General features: G+C 44.2%; 1 protein-coding gene across 4 annotated transcripts in view; it reads right to left on the minus strand.

The window, feature by feature from the left end:
- The window catches only part of LOC311235855 (membrane-associated phosphatidylinositol transfer protein 2-like), a gene marked incomplete at its 3' end in the record, with an annotated part of 204263 nt that overhangs the window by 5679 nt on the left and 180352 nt on the right, over positions 1 to 18232 (minus strand). For all 4 annotated transcript variants that reach the window (XM_084323363.1, XM_084323361.1, XM_084323362.1 and 1 more), the window contains 6 exons: positions 16714 to 16862; positions 15267 to 15383; positions 14582 to 14698; positions 13801 to 13949; positions 8499 to 8648; positions 6066 to 6246 (listed from right to left, as the gene is read on the minus strand). In XM_084323363.1, coding sequence (XP_084179489.1) covers positions 6066 to 6246; positions 8499 to 8648; positions 13801 to 13949; positions 14582 to 14698; positions 15267 to 15383; positions 16714 to 16862 — 863 coding nt within the window. The remainder of the gene's footprint in view (positions 1 to 6065; positions 6247 to 8498; positions 8649 to 13800; positions 13950 to 14581; positions 14699 to 15266; positions 15384 to 16713; positions 16863 to 18232) is intronic.

Below are 18232 nucleotides of genomic sequence, written 5' to 3' on the forward strand. Positions count from 1 at the left end.
CAGGAAGCTTCATCTCGATGTCGTCTGTAAAGGGGTTCTTTATCCACAGGTAGGTAGCTACTTCCTCCTCGCTGAGTTCAGGGAAATAACTGTTGAACTTGTCCAACATCCCTGACAAGTGTGCTGTTACCTGGCGCTTAACACTTTAACTGCCGGAAGACGCTTTTAGGCGTCCTTCCCCGCCATGCTCAAGTTGCCGAAGACGCCGTAACTCGTCTTTGATATCAATATTTCAAAAATCTGTGATCGGAATCATATTTCCTTTCCGGGGCCCTGAGACACAAGTGTGATCTCCTCTCAATCCTCTAGCGGTTCAAGACCGCCATCTGGTGGCCGATCGGCAGATCGAAAAAACTGATGTTACCTTTAACCCGGTAGGACTCACTCCATATGGGGTCCGGGCACTCGCTAGTGTTAGAGACTCAGTCTTCACACAGTGAACATCGATCGCTGCAAATAACTTGAAAAAACAACATGATTTGGACGTATATATTATTATACAACCTGGAAATGGACCGGATATTTCTATATCCCATAATAGGAAAATGTCTGTTCCACGCTCATCGCCCAACGGCGCGAGGAAGATACGGTAAGATTCAGCGTTATTTTTCAATGTGTACGATACTAACTGCTATGATGAACATTTGACCCACATTAGATGAATGGTATAACGCTGCCCACGGAATTATAAACGCCCCCTCGGCCATCCGGTCAACATCCGATTACGTGTAGTAACTTCCAGAAGTCCGTCCAGTTGGATTTTTTTATATCGCGCCGATTGCTATCAAACTGTATTTGATCATCAATATAATGCATTTGGGGCTATAAATCACGTTCTGGAGAAAGCTGCAGAAAGAGATGAAAACATACTTATACTTTAGATCATATTTTAGTATGAATATGTAAATGAAAAAGTTTAACGTTCATACACCCTGAACAATACATATAGGACATTGAATGGGCCCTAATAATGGCAATTTAGCAATAGAATTTAAAAAGTTATAGCCCTGCAAAGAAGGGGAACTTCTACATAGACAAATAGAGCTGGCAACCTATGGTATATCATGAATTTAGCCTTAGGCAATCAAAGTGTTAATGGTTCTGAAATCCATGTTTTTCTCCTGAAGGAAGGCATGCAACTGTTTGAACATATCAGTGATTCCTGATGAGGCTCGATTTTTCCACATTTGTAACTTTCTTTTGAAAGCCTCCACTCTTTCATGCTGGGTAATGATGTTTGTGTTTCCACCCTGCATTGTTTTGTTGAGTTTGTTTGTTTCATTAAAGATGTCTGCAAGGTAGCTGAGTTGAGCCAACCACTTCTCATCCTTGAGGAGCTCAGCCAGTTCAGGTTTCTTGTCTGAAAGGAAGGTATGCAGTTTCCTCCCTGAGGCTGAACAGGCGCATCAACATGTTTCCCCGGGACAGCCATCTTACCTCAGTATGCATGAGCAGGGAATGATAGTCAGAACCCACCTCTTCACAGAGGGCAGTGAATAACCTGGAGTTTGTGGCTCTTGCTTTAACAAAGTTCACAATGGTCACAGCATTGTTCAAAACTTCGTGGAGCCTGGGATCAATGTCCTTTGCGTCAAGCGCGTCTCTGTGCAGAACACAATGCATTGAGACGGCACGGGGAGCGACAGCTTTTATTCTTTGAACTACTCCGGTGTGTCTGCCTGTCATTGCCGCGGCTCCATCTGTGCACACTCCAATGCAGTTGCTCCAGCTTATTCCATTTGACCTCATGAAATCATCCAGTGCTTCAAAAACATCTTTTGCCGTTGTAGTCGTCTTGAGCTCTTTACAAAACAAAAAGTCTTCCCTTATCTCCTTTTCCCATTCATAGCGAACGTATGAGAGTAGATGGGACATTTTAGACACGTCTGTCGACTCGTCTAATTGGATGGCAAAATCATTTCCACGAAGGCGTGCAGCGCACTGTACCATTATATCCTCCGACATTGACGAGATGCTGCGTTTAACGGTGTCATTTGACATCGGTATTTTTGATAACTGCTTGGCCTTTTCCTCTCCAAACAATTCTGACTATCTCAGTTGCACAAGGCATAACCAAGGTTTCCCCGATAGTATGAGGCTTTTTATCTTGAGCTATCTTCTGGGCCACGACATATGATATTTTAAGCAGTTTCTTATCCACAGCGGTACTCTCTTTAATCCCTGCTTGTGTACCACACAGCTCTTTTGCCTTTCGCTCAAAAAATTCCCTGGTCTTGTCCTTGTAATGGCCATGTTTTGTCTGTAAATGTCTGATTAACTTGGAGGGTGCCAAAGACTTGTTGGACAGCACTTGAGAACAAATGACACATTGTGGTTGTGGTGAGCTTTTGCTCCCAGGGAATACAACAAAGCCATAATTAAGGTAACCATCTTCATATTTCCGACATTTTGCCAGTTTTGGTTTAGCCGAACATTTTAGCTTTTTATTATTAACAGTTTCTGTGTCATCATCTTCTGTGTCCAAGACTGGGTCAATCTCAGCGGTCGAATTGGTAATAGAAGGTACTGAATTGGTATCGGTAACTGTAACCTGTTTCGATGGACGAGTCAAAAACTTGTCCATTTTGTGTGAAAATTCAGCTTTGCGTTTCACGTTGGAAATATTATTCTAGCGAGGTGACGCTTGATTATGACATCACATCCTGCCATTCTTTGTTGACGGTCGGCGATACAATGTTGACTTATAAAACAGCTATATATAAATGTAATCTGCAGAGTGCCTTTTACTGTTTATCTGTTAAATACAGTTTTCATTCATTCATTCACATTTTGTATCATAATAATAACACAGCAGCGGATACACTCACTTTGTCTGCACTTGGCGAGTAGCCCATCACCGTAGCCCAAGCGTGTAATTAGCACGCTTGTGATCCGGTCTTGAACTTTCCATAACGTGTCTCGATAAATCCATTTGATTAGATCCAGCACTGAATGCATTTAGTAATTATTATCACGACAGCCGCCCGCTTTGCAATTCATTGATAACGGATCAGAGCCGGCTCTGTAACGGAGATAGGACCCGTGATGTGACGTCACACGAATGCGACTTCTCTGGAAATGCGTTGGAAAATCTGTTGGTAAAAGCAATGACGCCTGACGCGGACGTTAAGTTGTTTCTATAATAACTTTACGAAACGTGTGAAGACATTTTGATCGATTTCTTTTTTAGTTCATGTTATTAGATTAGGCAATTATTGTATACACATGAAGCACTAGATAGACTATTTGTTTAGTTAATAGTTGTCATTCTATATTCTTAAAGAAACATTCCCATCAGGCATCTCGCGGCACCCCTGCAAGCTCTCCGCAGCACCCCTGTGTGCCGCGGAACCCCTGTTGAGAACCGCTGCCTTAGACCATATTTTAGTATGAATATGTGAATGAAAAAGTTTAACGTTGCTACACCATGAACAATACATATAGGACCTTGAATGGGCCCTAATAATGGCAATCTAGCAATAGAATTTAAAAAGTTATAGCCCTGCAAAGAAGGGGAACTTCTCCATCTTAAATAGAGCTGGCAACGGATGGTATATCATGAATTTAGCCTTTGCAATCAAAGTGTTAACAAAGTGCCAAGATCAAGATAGAAACACCTTTGTCACACCAGCAAAGCTAAACGGGGGGGTTTGAGAACTTAACTGTTGGATAAAGTTAGGTGTAATATATAGTTACAAAACGGTTGTATAATAGCTATGGTGAAGTGAATACTGTGCTATTTAATACCAATTTCACAACCATACTAGCAAAATAAAAAAACATAGCGGCTGCACTTGCGCATCGATTAAAATTCTTGCATGTTCCATACAAGCTCTCGCCAGATGCACCAAGCTCCCAGTAGCCCCGCAAAAAAACGACTTTAATACAAAAACATTTCATATATTTAATATATATTATCTCCCGACAGCCAATACATTTAATACCTGTGCAAATTAAATTCAAGACTTTTTAATACGATTTAAAGGCCTTAAATTGAGAATTATGAACTTTGTAATACCCCGCAGATACTCTGTATTTATTTCTGTAAAAGAAAAAAATACTGTTATTGTAGAGGTATTGTAATTCTCTGTTTCTGTATCTAATGGTTTTGTCTACCGGAGTATTTATGTTCTCCACAGTGATGCCACAAGGTCATAATTGGCATCCATTTTGTTTTCACCTTCAAAAGCAGCAGTGACTGACAGGTGAATCTGTCAGAGGATTAATGAAGGAACACTTGACTTGAATGCTCCTTCTGATCTGCCATCATGGTCAAATGCACACAAATACCTCCTTCTTAAACACAAACTTTAAAGTCTTGTACTTATACATTGTACTTTACAAATACAAATCAAAATGATTTTTATCATCAATTACTAACGTCCTCGTATGAAACCCTCCAACTAGACTCTGTCTGGAGGAGGGATATACCAGACCTGGAAAGTGACTTTGATTGGCAAGAAGCCTGGGCAAATGTCCGACTTACATCAAGGAACCCGGACCATCAACAAATCAATCTTAACTATATTCACAGGACATACTTGACTCCTATAAGACTGAACAGAATGGGTCTTAAACAAGACTCCAAATGCTCCCAATGTACAAATGGGGATGAAGGGACATTTATGCACATGTACTGGGACTGCCCACCAGTTAAGATATTCTGGAAAGATGTGACCCAACAATTATCAAAACTCTTATCTTGGAATATACCTGTACACCCCTCTGTATTACTATTGAATGATGTTTTTGAGTTTGCAGTACATCCACAGCTAAAGAGATTGGTTTTATCGGGTATCACAGTAGCTAAAAAGCTGATCGCATCACGCTGGTTTCAACCGGAAAAAATTTGCCGGAAAGTTTGGTTTCTTACATATCTCGATGTGATTTATCAAGAAATATCTACAGCAAGAATTCTGGGTCTCAATGAATCCAAAATGACAATGTGGTTAGAAGTGGTGGAGAGAATAAAAGCTAGCTTATAATGGTAGTGTCTGGTTAGGAGCGAGGGATAATGGAGGTACTATCCAAAGAGGGGTCCGGGAGGGGGGGGTTCGAGCTGGAGCATATGTGTGTAGGTTTTTAGATAACAGGTATTAGGGGTATATCCTGTATAAGATATTGGTATAAATGGTAATTTCGTTGGATATACACTGTGTATTAATGCTTGTGTATCTTATCGTGTGTTGTCATGTTTGTTTATATGTGTGTTTAAAAAATAATAATACAAAAAATAAAAAAAAATAAAAATGAGCTGTTTTTCATACCTTACTGATGCCGTTCTACATTGTTTTCATCTGCCATGTTTGTCTGCTCTTGCCTCACATGAGTGTGAATGAACATGAACTGTGGCGGGCCAATGGGGTACTGACTTTTCCCTGCGATTCCCTGATTGGTCGGAATTGCAAGCCACGCTTAAACCGTCAGAAGGCATTGCTCAGTGTTGGGGTTATGGTGCTTTATTATATTATATATTAATATTACCTGCCATTACTACTCAATACTCATCACTGAATTTGGGGGGAAAATTCAAACTAAATGTTAATTAGAACAAGTTACCTACTGCAGGTTTAACTTGCATTACAAATCCCCCTACACACCCTTCCATCCTCCCTACAAAGCCCCTACACCCTCCTATCCTCCCTACAAAACACCCTACACATCCCATCCTCTCTACAAAACACCCTACACATCCCATCCTTTCTACAAAACATCCTACCTCCAATCCTCCCTACACCCTCCCACCCTTTCTACAAAACACCCTACACATCCCATCAATTCTACAAAACGCCCTACACCATCACATCCTTCCTATAAACCCCCTTCACCCTCCAATCCTCCCTACAAACCCCCCTACACCCTCCCACCCTTTCTACAAAACACCCTACACCATCCCATCCTTTCTACAAAATGCCCTACACCCTCACATCCTTCCTACAAACCCCCTTCACCCTCCAATCCTCCCTACAAAACTTCAGGCTCCTGCACCCTTCCAGGCTTACCTCGTGAGAGCCTTGAGGAAGTTGGTCTTGTGCCTGAGTGGGTCGTGGACCAGGCCAGCTTACCTCAGTGAGAGCCTTGAGGAAGTTGGCCTTGTGCCTGAGTGGGTCGTGGACCAGGCCATCGCAGAAGGAGACAATGCCGTGGGGGAAGTTGTGCTGAGACAGCCAGGCCACCACCCGCTGCTTCTGCATGTCGGGACGACCCGTCACATAGATGATCAGATAGCCCAGGTCCTGCCAGTGCCTGGAGAAACAGACAGAGCTGTAATCAGATAGCCCAGGTCCTGCCAGTGCCTGGAGAAACAGACAGAGCTGTAATCAGATAGCCCAGGTCCTGCCAGTGCCTGGAGAAACAGACAGAGCTGTAATCAGATAGCCCAGGTCCTGCCAGTGCCTGGAGAAACAGACAGAGCTGTAATCAGATAGCCCAGGTCCTGCCAGTGCCTGGAGAAACAGACAGAGCTGTAATCAGATAGCCCAGGTCCTGCCAGTGCCTGGAGAAACAGACAGAGCTGTAATCAGATAGCCCAGGTCCTGCCAGTGCCTGGAGAAACAGACAGAGCTGTAATCAGATAGCCCAGGTCCTGCCAGTGCCTGGAGAAACAGACAGAGCTGTAATCAGATAGCCCAGGTCCTGCCAGTGCCTGGAGAAACAGACAGAGCTGTAATCAGATAGCCCAGGTCCTGTCAATGATTCACATGATGTAATCAGTAGGGCTGACCTTCAAAGCTTTTTTTGGCAATCGAAGCTTCGTGGCCGAGCTTCGATTTTAATTCGAAGCTTCGAGAAAAAAATAAATAAAAGTTACTTTTTTTTTTATAATTTATTATTTTTTTTTTTATGTTGTGGGACTTGTACAGCACATTGGTAAACTTTGTTGTTTTTAAATGTGCTCTATAAATAAAGTGGATTGGATTAATTAATTAAGTAGCCCCTTTCGTGACTGTGATGCAGCCAACAAGGTTTCACTCGGCTGTGTGATTTAATTCAAGGTGGATCACTGTTGTCGTTTGAACAACTTCAGATTTCATGGGAACTACCAATCCCCCAAATCAAGAATGTTTAAGATGAATGAAGTAAGATTTTGATTATTTGAAATATTATGGCCTGTGTAGACTAAACTATGCACAGAATTATGTCAGTCTACAAGGTCCGGATTCTACATGGTCCGGCAATGTAGACCTTGTAGACTCCACTACAGACCAATTATCAGTGAATGTTCATGCATTTTTAAGAAGGGCTACTACCACAAAAAAACAAAGAACTCACCAAAACATCTCAGTAGCACCTTATCTAAATGTTCTATTTCATATATGGAGATTCATATTTATTTATGTATTGCATGCATTTCTACATTTTATTTCCTATTTTGTTTATTCATCCCAGTATCTTTCTTATGTGTGGAATTCTACAAGGCATGTATGTGTATGTGTTTGAGGATGATATCCTTCAAACAGGCAATAGTGATGATATAATTTGGGCAGTGCTGAGCTGGGTTACTTTCCTCCAGTGTATTTGTCCCCCGGCCCCACCCAATGGCCCCATGCGCGCGCACACACACACACACAAATCGAAGTAAAAATAAAATAAAATAAATATTTAATTTTTATATATATATATATTTTTTTTTAAACTTCGATTTTTTTTAATGTTCGAAGCTTGTGCCATCGAACATAGCTTCGAAGTATTTAAGACAGCCCTAGTAATCAGACAGTAACCCATTTCCTGCCAATACCTGAAATGAGAGAAAAAAATACAGAGACAAGACGACAGAACTGAGAGACAGAGGAATACAAATGAAGCGCCCTTGTTAATGTTTCAAAATATATGAAGTTCACCCACAACATACCCCACAACATCACCCACATCACCCACAAGATCACCCACAACATCCCCCGGTCCTCTTTAGGCTGTCTCTTCATGTTCTACCGTCTTTATTTTTTATTGATTTTTTTTCCCCCCTCCTTTTTCCTCCAATTTTCTCCCATCGCAATGTTAGTCGTTATGCCAATTCCCAATCCCCTTCCTGGTCGCTGCGCACTTACCCCCCACAGTCGGTCTGGGAGAGTGGAGGCTATCACGTGCTTCCTCCGACACACGTCTAGCCAATCAACCGCTTCTTTTCACCTGGCAGCGCGGACTCTCACTGAGAGGGTGTAACGTGTGGAAGGATCACACTACCCCCCTTAGATCCTATCCGCGCTGAGCAGGCGCCCCGACCGAACTGTAGGAGTCGCTGTTTACAACGACCCGGACCCACCCCGCCAGCTTTCCCACCCTCTAATACTGCCAATTGTATTAGTGTGAACGGCCAGCCAAGCTGGTGACACGCCGGGAGCTGGATTCGAACAGGCGAATCCAGTGTCTCCGGCGTTGGTGACGAACGCAATCTCCGCTATGCCACCTGACCGCCCCATGTTCTACCGTCTTAACAAACAGAAGCAAGACACAAATCACTGGAAGAGGCTTCCATAGGGAGGAGAAGGGCTGGTTACCTGACTACATCAACGGCTCCGGCGCGCACTTTGGGATCGCTGCCCATGATGGACACACTGGCAGCAAATGAGCCGTCGATACTGAACACCACAAACTCCGTTCCACGGGGAAGAACCGTCAGGTAGCTGTCTGCAAACGTGTGGTCTCCTCTGGGGGTTCAAAGAGAGAGAGAGAGAGAGAGAACCGTCAGGTAGCTGTCTGCAAACGTGTGGTCTCCTCTGGGGGTTCAAAGAGAGAGAGAGAGAACCGTCAGGTAGCTGTCTGCAAACGTGTGGTCTCCTCTGGGGGTTCAAAGAGAGAGAGAGAGAGAGAGAGAGAGAACCGTCAGGTAGCTGTCTGCAAACGTGTGGTCTCCTCTGGGGGTTCAAAGAGAGAGAGAGAGAACCGTCAGGTAGCTGTCTGCAAACGTGTGGTCTCCTCTAGGGGTTCAGAGAGAGAGAGAGAGAGAGAGAACCGTCAGGTAGCTGTCTGCAAACGTGTGGTCTCCTCTAGGGGTTCAAAGAGAGAGAGAGAGAGAGAGAGAACCGTCAGGTAGCTGTCTGTAAACGTGTGGTCTCCTCTGGGGGTTCAAAGAGAGAGACAGAGAGAGAGAACCGTCAGGTAGCCGTCTGCAAACGTGTGGTCTCCTCTAGGGGTTCAAAGAGAGAGAGAGAGAGAGAACCATCAGGTAGCTGTCTGTAAACGTGTGGTCTCCTCTAGGGGTTCAAAGAGAGAGAGAGAGAACCGTCAGGTAGCTGTCTGTAAACGTGTGGTCTCCTCTAGGGGTTCAAAGAGAGAGAGAGAGAGAGAACCGTCAGGTAGCTGTCTGTAAACGTGTGGTCTCCTCTGGGGGTTCAAAGAGAGAGAGAGAGAGAGAACCGTCAGGTAGCTGTCTGTAAACGTGTGGTCTCCTCTGGGGGTTCAAAGAGAGAGAGAGAGAGAGAGAACCGTCAGGTAGCTGTCTGTAAACGTGTGGTCTCCTCTGGGGGTTCAAAGAGAGAGACAGAGAGAGAGAACCGTCAGGTAGCTGTCTGTAAACGTGTGGTCTCCTCTGGGGGTTCAAAGAGAGAGACAGAGAAAGAGAACCGTCAGGTAGCTGTCTGTAAACGTGTGGTCTCCTCTGGGGGTTCAAAGAGAGAGACAGAGAGAGAGAACCATCAGGTAGCTGTCTGTAAACGTGTGGTCTCCTCTGGGGGTTCAAAGAGAGAGAGAGAGAGAGAGAGAGAGAGAACCGTCAGGTAGCTGTCTGTAAACGTGTGGTCTCCTCTGGGGGTTCAAAGAGAGAGACAGAGGAAGAGAGAGCGAGAGAAAACTCAAGTAGCAAACATGTGGTCTCCTCTGGGGGTTCAAAGAGAGAGAGAGAGAAAGAGAGAGGAGAGGAGGGGGGAGACATAATCACAGCCAGCAATAAATAGTGGATTTTCTTGGCATTCACCTTGAACGCTCAAAGGCACAATGTCCTTGAGTAAAATGATTGCTGAAGTAAGAGAAAAAAGGCAACCAACATACATTGTTAAGCTCTGTGTGCAGGACTCAGAGGAACTATATAAATGGCCGCCGACACGACGGGCGGGTTTTTTTGTAGATTTTCCCCAGAGCGTTCGGTCTTAAAATACATTTCTCCGGGGGTTCAGAGCGTGCGCTTGCATTTAGAAACTACCGGGCGTGTAAGTACTATTTATATTTTGACTTATTATAGCATTCGTTAACGTTTATGACCGTCTATAGTGTTTGTGAGATGTTTTTCCTGAGATTCTGGTCATATTTTCCAATCAAAAAGCTTGTTTTGAAAAGTGCCGCTGTGTACTTATATCTTCCCCCAGGAGCTAACGCATGGCTAACGTGAACACAGTCGACATATTTATTTCGCAAATGCAGTGTTTTCAAATAGCCACATTGCTGTATTTAGTGTATTCATTAGTGGGTCATATTCGTATATGTAACGTATTTAATTTTATCAACCTAGAATTGACGACAAGGCCTAGCTGCTGGACGCTAGCTCCCATGCTAGCGCCGATGCTAACAACATCGGCTGAGAGCCAGGAAGAGCTACGCTACTTCTCTACCCAGGAAAGATGCTTCTAGAGCGGCAGAGAGTATGGAGGAAGACAAGGCTCTATTGATTGATTGATTGATTGATTGAAAAGTTTATTAACAGATTGCAGAATGGGTACAGTACAGTACATCTCAATACATACAATTGTTAAGGGGATGCAGACCAGAGAAAGACTTTCGTCTTGTTTACATCAGGGTCCCCCATTTTCAATTCATCATAACATAATGACATACATGACATACAGATAGACAGTACTGCTACATCTATACATTTATGACATATCAGATTTGCAAATACAGTACTGTTTGTGATACAAAAGTGTCCAGAAAAGGAGTGTATATACATTTGGCGTAGAAACTGTACATTGGAGGAGGTTGGTGGGGTGGGGTTGGGTGGGTTGGGTGAGGGCTGTACATTGGAGGTGGGGGGGGGGGGGGGGGGGGTTGGGTAGGGGACACACACACATTTTACACTGTACATTGGAATATTGACAAAGCCTTACTTGGTCATTTACTGTACAACTAGGTTAGGACATTTGTAGGGGCCAGTTTCGAATTGCAGTCTCACGTAGGTGTTTTTTGAGAGTGTTTTTGAAGGTGGGTAGTGATTCACATTCCTTTACAGCTTTAGGCAGGGCGTTCCACATTGATGTGGCATAATTGCGAAACGTGTTTAGTCCCTTGTTTGAGCCGAATCTGGGTTTTACATGATTTGTGGAGCTCCCTCTGGTGTTGTGATCGTGGTATTCACTGACCTTTGGGAAGTATTTTGACATGTACATGGGTACCTTGGTCGCGTAGTGTATCTTGTAGACCAGGCCCATTGCAAGTTGCTGTACTCTGTCGTCTACTCTAAGCCATCCTAGGTTGTCAAAGTGGGCAGGGGTGAGGTGGGTTCTAGGAGTCAGGTCAAGTAGTAGTCTGACTAGCTTGAAGAGAATGGGGTAGTCTGACTAGCTATGAAGAGAATGGGGTAAGTTTGAAGAAACTTTTAACACAAACATGAAAGTTTTATAATTTCCATCACAATATATATATTTTTTTATCTAATCTAGTCCAGGGGCGTATTTAGACCAAGCACTGTAGTGGGGCACAGGGGGGCACCTAGGGATACGATTTAAATTTTTGCCGATTTTGCCCGGTTTTTGGGCGAAAATGGGCAGATTTTGTAACTATTTTATTTTTTACTTTAATTCAGTTTTAGGGTTAGGGTTAGGTTAGATGCATCCATCTGTATGGAGAATGGGAGGGGTTTGTCTGATGTTAAGGCCTTGAGAACATCACCCACTGCCTTTGGAGCAAGGACCAGAGCCTCTGCCTTTGTTCTTCCTAAAGTCATTTTCTTCACTATTTTGGAATCATGTAGAATCTTTTGATTGAGCTTGTTTTTTTTAAAGAAAAAATTTATCATTTAGATGCCTTTATTTCATATTCGATGCAGACGGTAGGCTATATATAGCACATTTTGTTTGGTTTTCAATCCATAATAAGTTAACAGAGAGGATCCATAATAAGTTAACAGAGAGGGAGAGAGAGAGAGGAGAGAGAGGAGAGAGAGAGAGGGAGAGAGAGAGCGGAGAGAGAGAGGAGAGGAGAGAGAGGAGAGGAGAGAGAGAGAGGAGAGAGAGAGAGGAGAGAGAGAGGAGAGAGAGAGAGGAGAGAGGGAGAGAGAGAGAAAGACGTTCAAGTTAACATGCTGCAGCGCCATGTGTAATAAACCGCTGCCTACCTGAGAGCATCTTTTAATCCAGCTGTTTGCTGTTCTCTGATATTTTTGGACATTTCGCTCGACACTTCGAGCTGACATGGGGATATCTTTTATCCTTGATTTGATTGTCTCTTTGTTTGGCAAGCCTTCAACATAAGTACACACAGCAGGGTCCTTCTGACACACAAACCCGTAGTAGTCTGTCCACGAGGGCTGGAATGCCCGAATTTCTTAGCTGTGCATCATGACAGAATGCAACGCAGCACCTGTGAACTGTGCGCGAGGCAGCTGGCCTGCGCGCAGAGCTGCCTGCTGACAGCTGAGCACCATGGGATGTACCATGTATTAGCTGTCATAGGGGTGTGCAAATCAGTCAACTTACAACAAAGAGCCTGTTGGAGGATTTCAACAAGATAAATGCGACAACAGTGCAAAATATTTCACTATAATATTTCAAAGCGAAGTAAAAAATATTATAATAATTATTTGATCACTGATCAGTGGGGCTAGTGCCCTACTGATAGTGGTCTAAATACGCCGATGATCAAGTCATCATTAATTAATTCATATCTTTTGAACAATAGATGCTATTTTTTTCTTGATCTTTTTCCCCCTCCATTTTCCTCCGATTTTTCTCCCATCCCAATGTTAGTCGTATGCCAATTCCCAATCCCCTTCCTGGTCGCTGCGCACTTACCCCCCACAGTCAGATCATCTGGGAGAGTGGAGGCTATCACATGCTTCCTCCGACACACGTCCAGCCAATCAACCGCTTTCTTTTCACCTGGCAGCGCGGATCCTCCCTGAGAGGGCGTAGCGTGTGGAAGGATCACACTATCCCACTCAGGTCCTATCCGCGCTTAGCAGGCGCCCGACCGAACTGTAGGAGTCGCTGTTTACAACGACCCGGACCCACCCCGCCAGCTTCTCCCACCCTCTAATACAGCCAATTGTATTAGTGTGAACGGCCAGCCAAGCTGGTGACAACCCCGGAGCTGTGAGCTGGATTCGAACAGGCGAATCCAGCTCACAGCTCCGGGGTTGGTGACGAACGCAATCTCCGCTACGCCACCTAACTGCCCTAATAGATGCTATTTCTAATCTGTCAGCTGTTCTATATTGCCAACAAGATTGTCTACATTCCATTCATTACACATAAATCTGATATAAGCAAGGAAAGTTTAATTTAATAAAATTTTATCTTCCAAGTTTAATTTCAACAAGTTCAAGTGCAACTACATATGAACCATAATAATACAAATTATGATGATAATCATACACTTATTTTATATCATATTTTATAAGCCCTAGTTGTTAGCTTCAAAATGGTACCAAATATGAGGTACTTTGAAATACCCAGTAACTAATAATCCATCACAAACCAATGCAAGTTCAAGTTCAAACTGATTTCCTAAATGGACCACGACTCCGTAGTCCTGCAGTCTCAGAAACACCAACATGTCCTCTAGTACAATCATCTGTACACAGTAACAAATAAAACAAATTGAAACCAACATGAAATATTAGGCTTAAAAAGCTGCCCTTGAACCAAAACGTACCTGACCACCATTTTGATTGGGTAGACTCCGATTCCCAGCCGCTTGCTCTCCGGGACGACGAAGGACACGCGGCCGCTGCTGTTTGTCACCTCCGTGCCGAAGTAGACCCATTCTCCCGACGGAGGCTGAGTCATGATGTGGAGGTCAACCTGCAACATGATTGGAGAACGAACAACAAATGATTACAAAAGGTTAAAAGGTGCTGTAAGTGGTATTTTCTTTTTTATGAAATACGTGTTAAATAGCTCTACATTCTGACAGCCATCACTGATATAGAGTGTTTGGTCAGTAACACGGGTCTCTTCTAGTCCCTCCACTCTGCAGTAAACAGATATTTCCTTTTCTGGTATCCCTTTCCACTTTATCCAATCAGAGGAGAGACCCCTAGATATTTTTACTTATTTCAAGAAATCTTGCCAAGCCAGATTTGCTTACTGCACTGGCAAATTATTTGACACGTTTAAAGCACATATTTGCTTAAGTTAAAACAAATTTCTTATTTTAGTAAAAATTCAGTGTGGAATTCTCTCTCCTGATTGGATAAAGTGTATTTTGTGTTTACTGCAGAGCGGAGGGACTGGGAGACCCATGTTACTGACCAAACACTATATCAGCAATGGCTGCCAGAATGTAGAGCTATTATTTTAACACATAGACCACTTATTTTAACAAATAAATACCACGTACAGCACCTTTAATGTGAATAAACGCACGTATAAATAAATACACGTCAGGCGTTATTAGTCTGCGTACACCATGGTACCGATAAAAGAGAGCCCACCTTCTCCCCGGTCAAAGTGACCATGTCCAGAGGGCCGTAGACGAAGCGGCCCGTCACAACCTGCTGGCCGCCTTCCGAGAACACTGCATCGTTAACGCGATGGTTGGCCGTCACGTTCTGTCAAAAGGCACAGAGGTACAAGTCAGTATCGATGCAAATGTGTCCCGTCTCGTCGGGCTGATCATCATCTCTAGGAGCACTGGCTTCAGGCTCAAGGAGCACTGGCTTCAGGCTCTAGGAACACTGGCTTCAGGCTCTAGGAGCACTGGCTTCAGGCTCAAGGAGCACTGGCTTCAGGCTCTAGGAGCACTGGCTTCAGGCTCTAGGAACACTGGCTTCAGGCTCTAGGAGCACTGGCTTCAGGCTCAAGGAGCACTGGCTTCAGGCTCTAGGAGCACTGGCTTCAGGCTCTAGGAACACTGGCTTCAGGCTCTAGGAGCACTGGCTTCAGGCTCAAAGAGCACTGGCTTCAGGCTCAAGGAGCACTGGCTTCAGGCTCTAGGAGCACTGGCTTCAGGCTCAAGGAGCACTGGCTTCAGGCTCAAGGAGCACTGGCTTCAGGCTCTAGGAGCACTGGCTTCAGGCTCAAGGAGCACTGGCTTCAGGCTCAAGGAGCACTGGCTTCAGGCTCCAGGAGCACTGGCTTCAGGCTCAAGGAATGCCTCGGTGGAGCAGATTTGCTCACCCTGATCTTCACGTGGGTCCTCTTGCGTTGCCATTTCTCTCTGGGTTTGGAGGGGGTGAACTCTGACACCTCCTTGCCGTCCAGCTCCAGGATGCTGGAGTTCTCGTGCCTCATGACCTGCGGGAGGGGTTCAGACGGAGAGGTGTGACAGCCTGCTTTGTAATAAAGTACACACAGGATACCACGTCTGTCCTTTAGTGGTTCAGGATGAGTTGACATATTGATGATCACTAGGGTCTTTGTTAATCAAGATGTATATATTTTTTTATTGATAAGGTTTTTGTTGCGTCATATCTGATCGTTTAAAAAGAAATCAGATATATGGCACTTTTCTGGCATCATAACAATCTTCACATCATAAGTATGAATTGGTCTTAAATTAAACCTGAGTAATTCCCCCCCTCATTCATTTACAGGACTGAAATGTAGGAAAGGCAGGCACTGAGAGATTTGTCAATTAAATGGACCATTGGATTAGTCAAAGAAAATCTATGGTTATTAGTGGACTAAGAATTTATTTAGTTGCGGACAGCCGTATATTATCTAATTTAATTGATTCAGGTCCCATTAGTCATCTAGGTAGCAGCTATTCTTCCTTAGTTGTGACCTCGGCAGCTAGGTTCCTTACCGGCACCAAAAAAAGAGAACATATTTCACCAGTTCTAGCCTCCCTACACTGGCTCCCAGTCCCACTTAGAATAGACTTCAAAATCCTCCTCCAGACCTTTAAGGCACTATCAGGTACAGCACCCCTATACATCACAGAGCTCATCACCTCCTACTCAGCACCCAGGTCACCAAGATCATCCAACCAGGCTCGGCTGGTTCCCCCCCGCACCAGACTCAAAAAGAGGCGATCGCTCTTTTAAGGCCGTGGCCCCCAAACTATGGAACCAGCTACCCCTGGAGATCCGATCTGCCCCCTCGCTGGAGACATTTAAGGTCCATCTAAAAACCCAGTTTTATTCCCTAGCTTTCAATAAACCCTGATTCTCCCGCACCCTAACTCACACACTCCCATGAAATTTTATCCTGCCCCCTCCCCCTTGTATCTCTTCTTTTGCTCCTCTGTCCCCTGTGTGCTATATTGTGCTTTGTGCTCCCCTTTGTTGGCCTACTGTGGTCTCTGAATGTACCGTATTGTCCTGTTGTGCCTTTTTCTATTTTGTATTTGTTGATTGTACAGCACTTTGGTTGGCTCGAGTTTTTAAACGTGCTTTATAAATAAATTACTTGACTTGACCTAGGTAGCAGATATTCCTCCTTAGTTGGCACCTAGGTATCAGATATTGCTCCTTGGTTGTCACCTAGGTAGCATATATTCCTCCTTGGTTGTCACCTAGGTAGCATATATTCCTCCTTGGTTGTCACCTAGGTAGCAGCCATTCTTCCTTGGTTGTGACCTAGGTAGCAGCTATTCTTCCTGGGGGCCAGGGGGCAGACTCACCTGTCTCAGCAGGAACGACACCACGTCGGTGGACTCCCAGTAAGAGGCGTGGAAGAGGTGCGGCAGCGCCACGGTGGGGAACGCTGTGAGAGCGTCGGGGCAGTACAGCGCAAAGTCCATCCGCTTGTTGCCCCACCAACGCGCCGCAACTGCATTGGGAGCAGTAACACAAGTGTGAGGATGAAGCCGGGAGGAGCTGGTGGTGGGGGGCAGAGGCTCAACGCACCCCCTGTGACACTCAACCTCCCAAAGATTAAGGATCAAAACATCAGACACACAATCGGCTCAGATCCCAGCTGCTCCCCAGCGGCAGGTGAGGCAGCAGTCATTCCCCACAAAAGCCAAGCGCTGCAGTACGCGTCAAGAGGGAGGAGGAAAAAGGTTAGAACAGAGTTTGTCTAAAGAGAAGTCGGTTCACTCTGCTGCCCTCTTGATAACGGGGACCAATGAGACCTGTCGTCCATATCTGGGAATCTGTCACATGTATCAATGTTTTTCTTTTTTGAAGTCACTCATAAATTACTGACAACAGAATGGATAATTTGGTCAAAAAACTAAATTTTGTTGATAGAAAAATGCCACAGTCCTTAGTTACCATGGCAACCACTCACTGCGCGATTCCCCAGCCTTTTTGACGGCGATTCATTTAAAACTCACATTTCACCTCAAAATGCAGTCAATTATAATGTCACTCGTCATAAAAATCACATTTAATTATTTTCTCTGAATGCGTTAATTTTGTAGCGAGTCGCCGTCGCCATCTTTAGATAGAGATGTGTCCGTTCAGAACTCCCGCAGTGCTCCGTCTCCTCGATACACAGACTGTCTCTGGTTAGAATGTTATGAGGAACCAAGATTAAACATTAATAGCAACAAACCAGCATAGTTAATTGTGTTAGTATAGGCATGACCGAAGATGGAATATGGAAACATGGATAAAAAATGATGAATGATTTACTACTAAGCCACATCCGACTCTAATCAGGCTGACATAGTTCCAGCAAGAGGGCACCTAGTATGAGACACTAAACGTTATTCCTTACCACCAAAGAAAGAAGAAGTCTTGAACACTATATTACAAGAGTGAATGCAAAAGGGGACTGTGATCACAGAAGATGCAAAGGAAATCCATCAAAAGCAGAGAAAGAGAAGAAGCATTTGGAGAGAAGAAGCATTTGCAGATCTTTGTACATGATGTGAAGAACAAGAGGAGGGATGATGGCGGACGTTTTAGCCTTCGGGTTGACCCCAAAGAGGAGAGCTAGGGCTGGGCAACATATCCATATACTGTATATCCAATATCGCGTAACTGCATTATCCTATTGTCGATATTTTTTTTAATATATTGTGGATCGTGATACACAATTTTGTTGCCAATTTTTTTTTAAATCGGCATCGAAAAGCGAAACAGCAGAGTTTGATTTCTCACAAATGCATTCATGAAATATTTGAGGACGTCAGTCGGAAATTAGTTTAAAAACTTGTAACCGAATTACCGCTCTGTCCGATATTCTTTTTT

This window comes from Notolepis coatsorum (assembly GCF_963971535.1).
Source record: "Notolepis coatsorum genome assembly, chromosome: 10".
NCBI lineage: Eukaryota > Metazoa > Chordata > Actinopteri > Aulopiformes > Paralepididae > Notolepis > Notolepis coatsorum.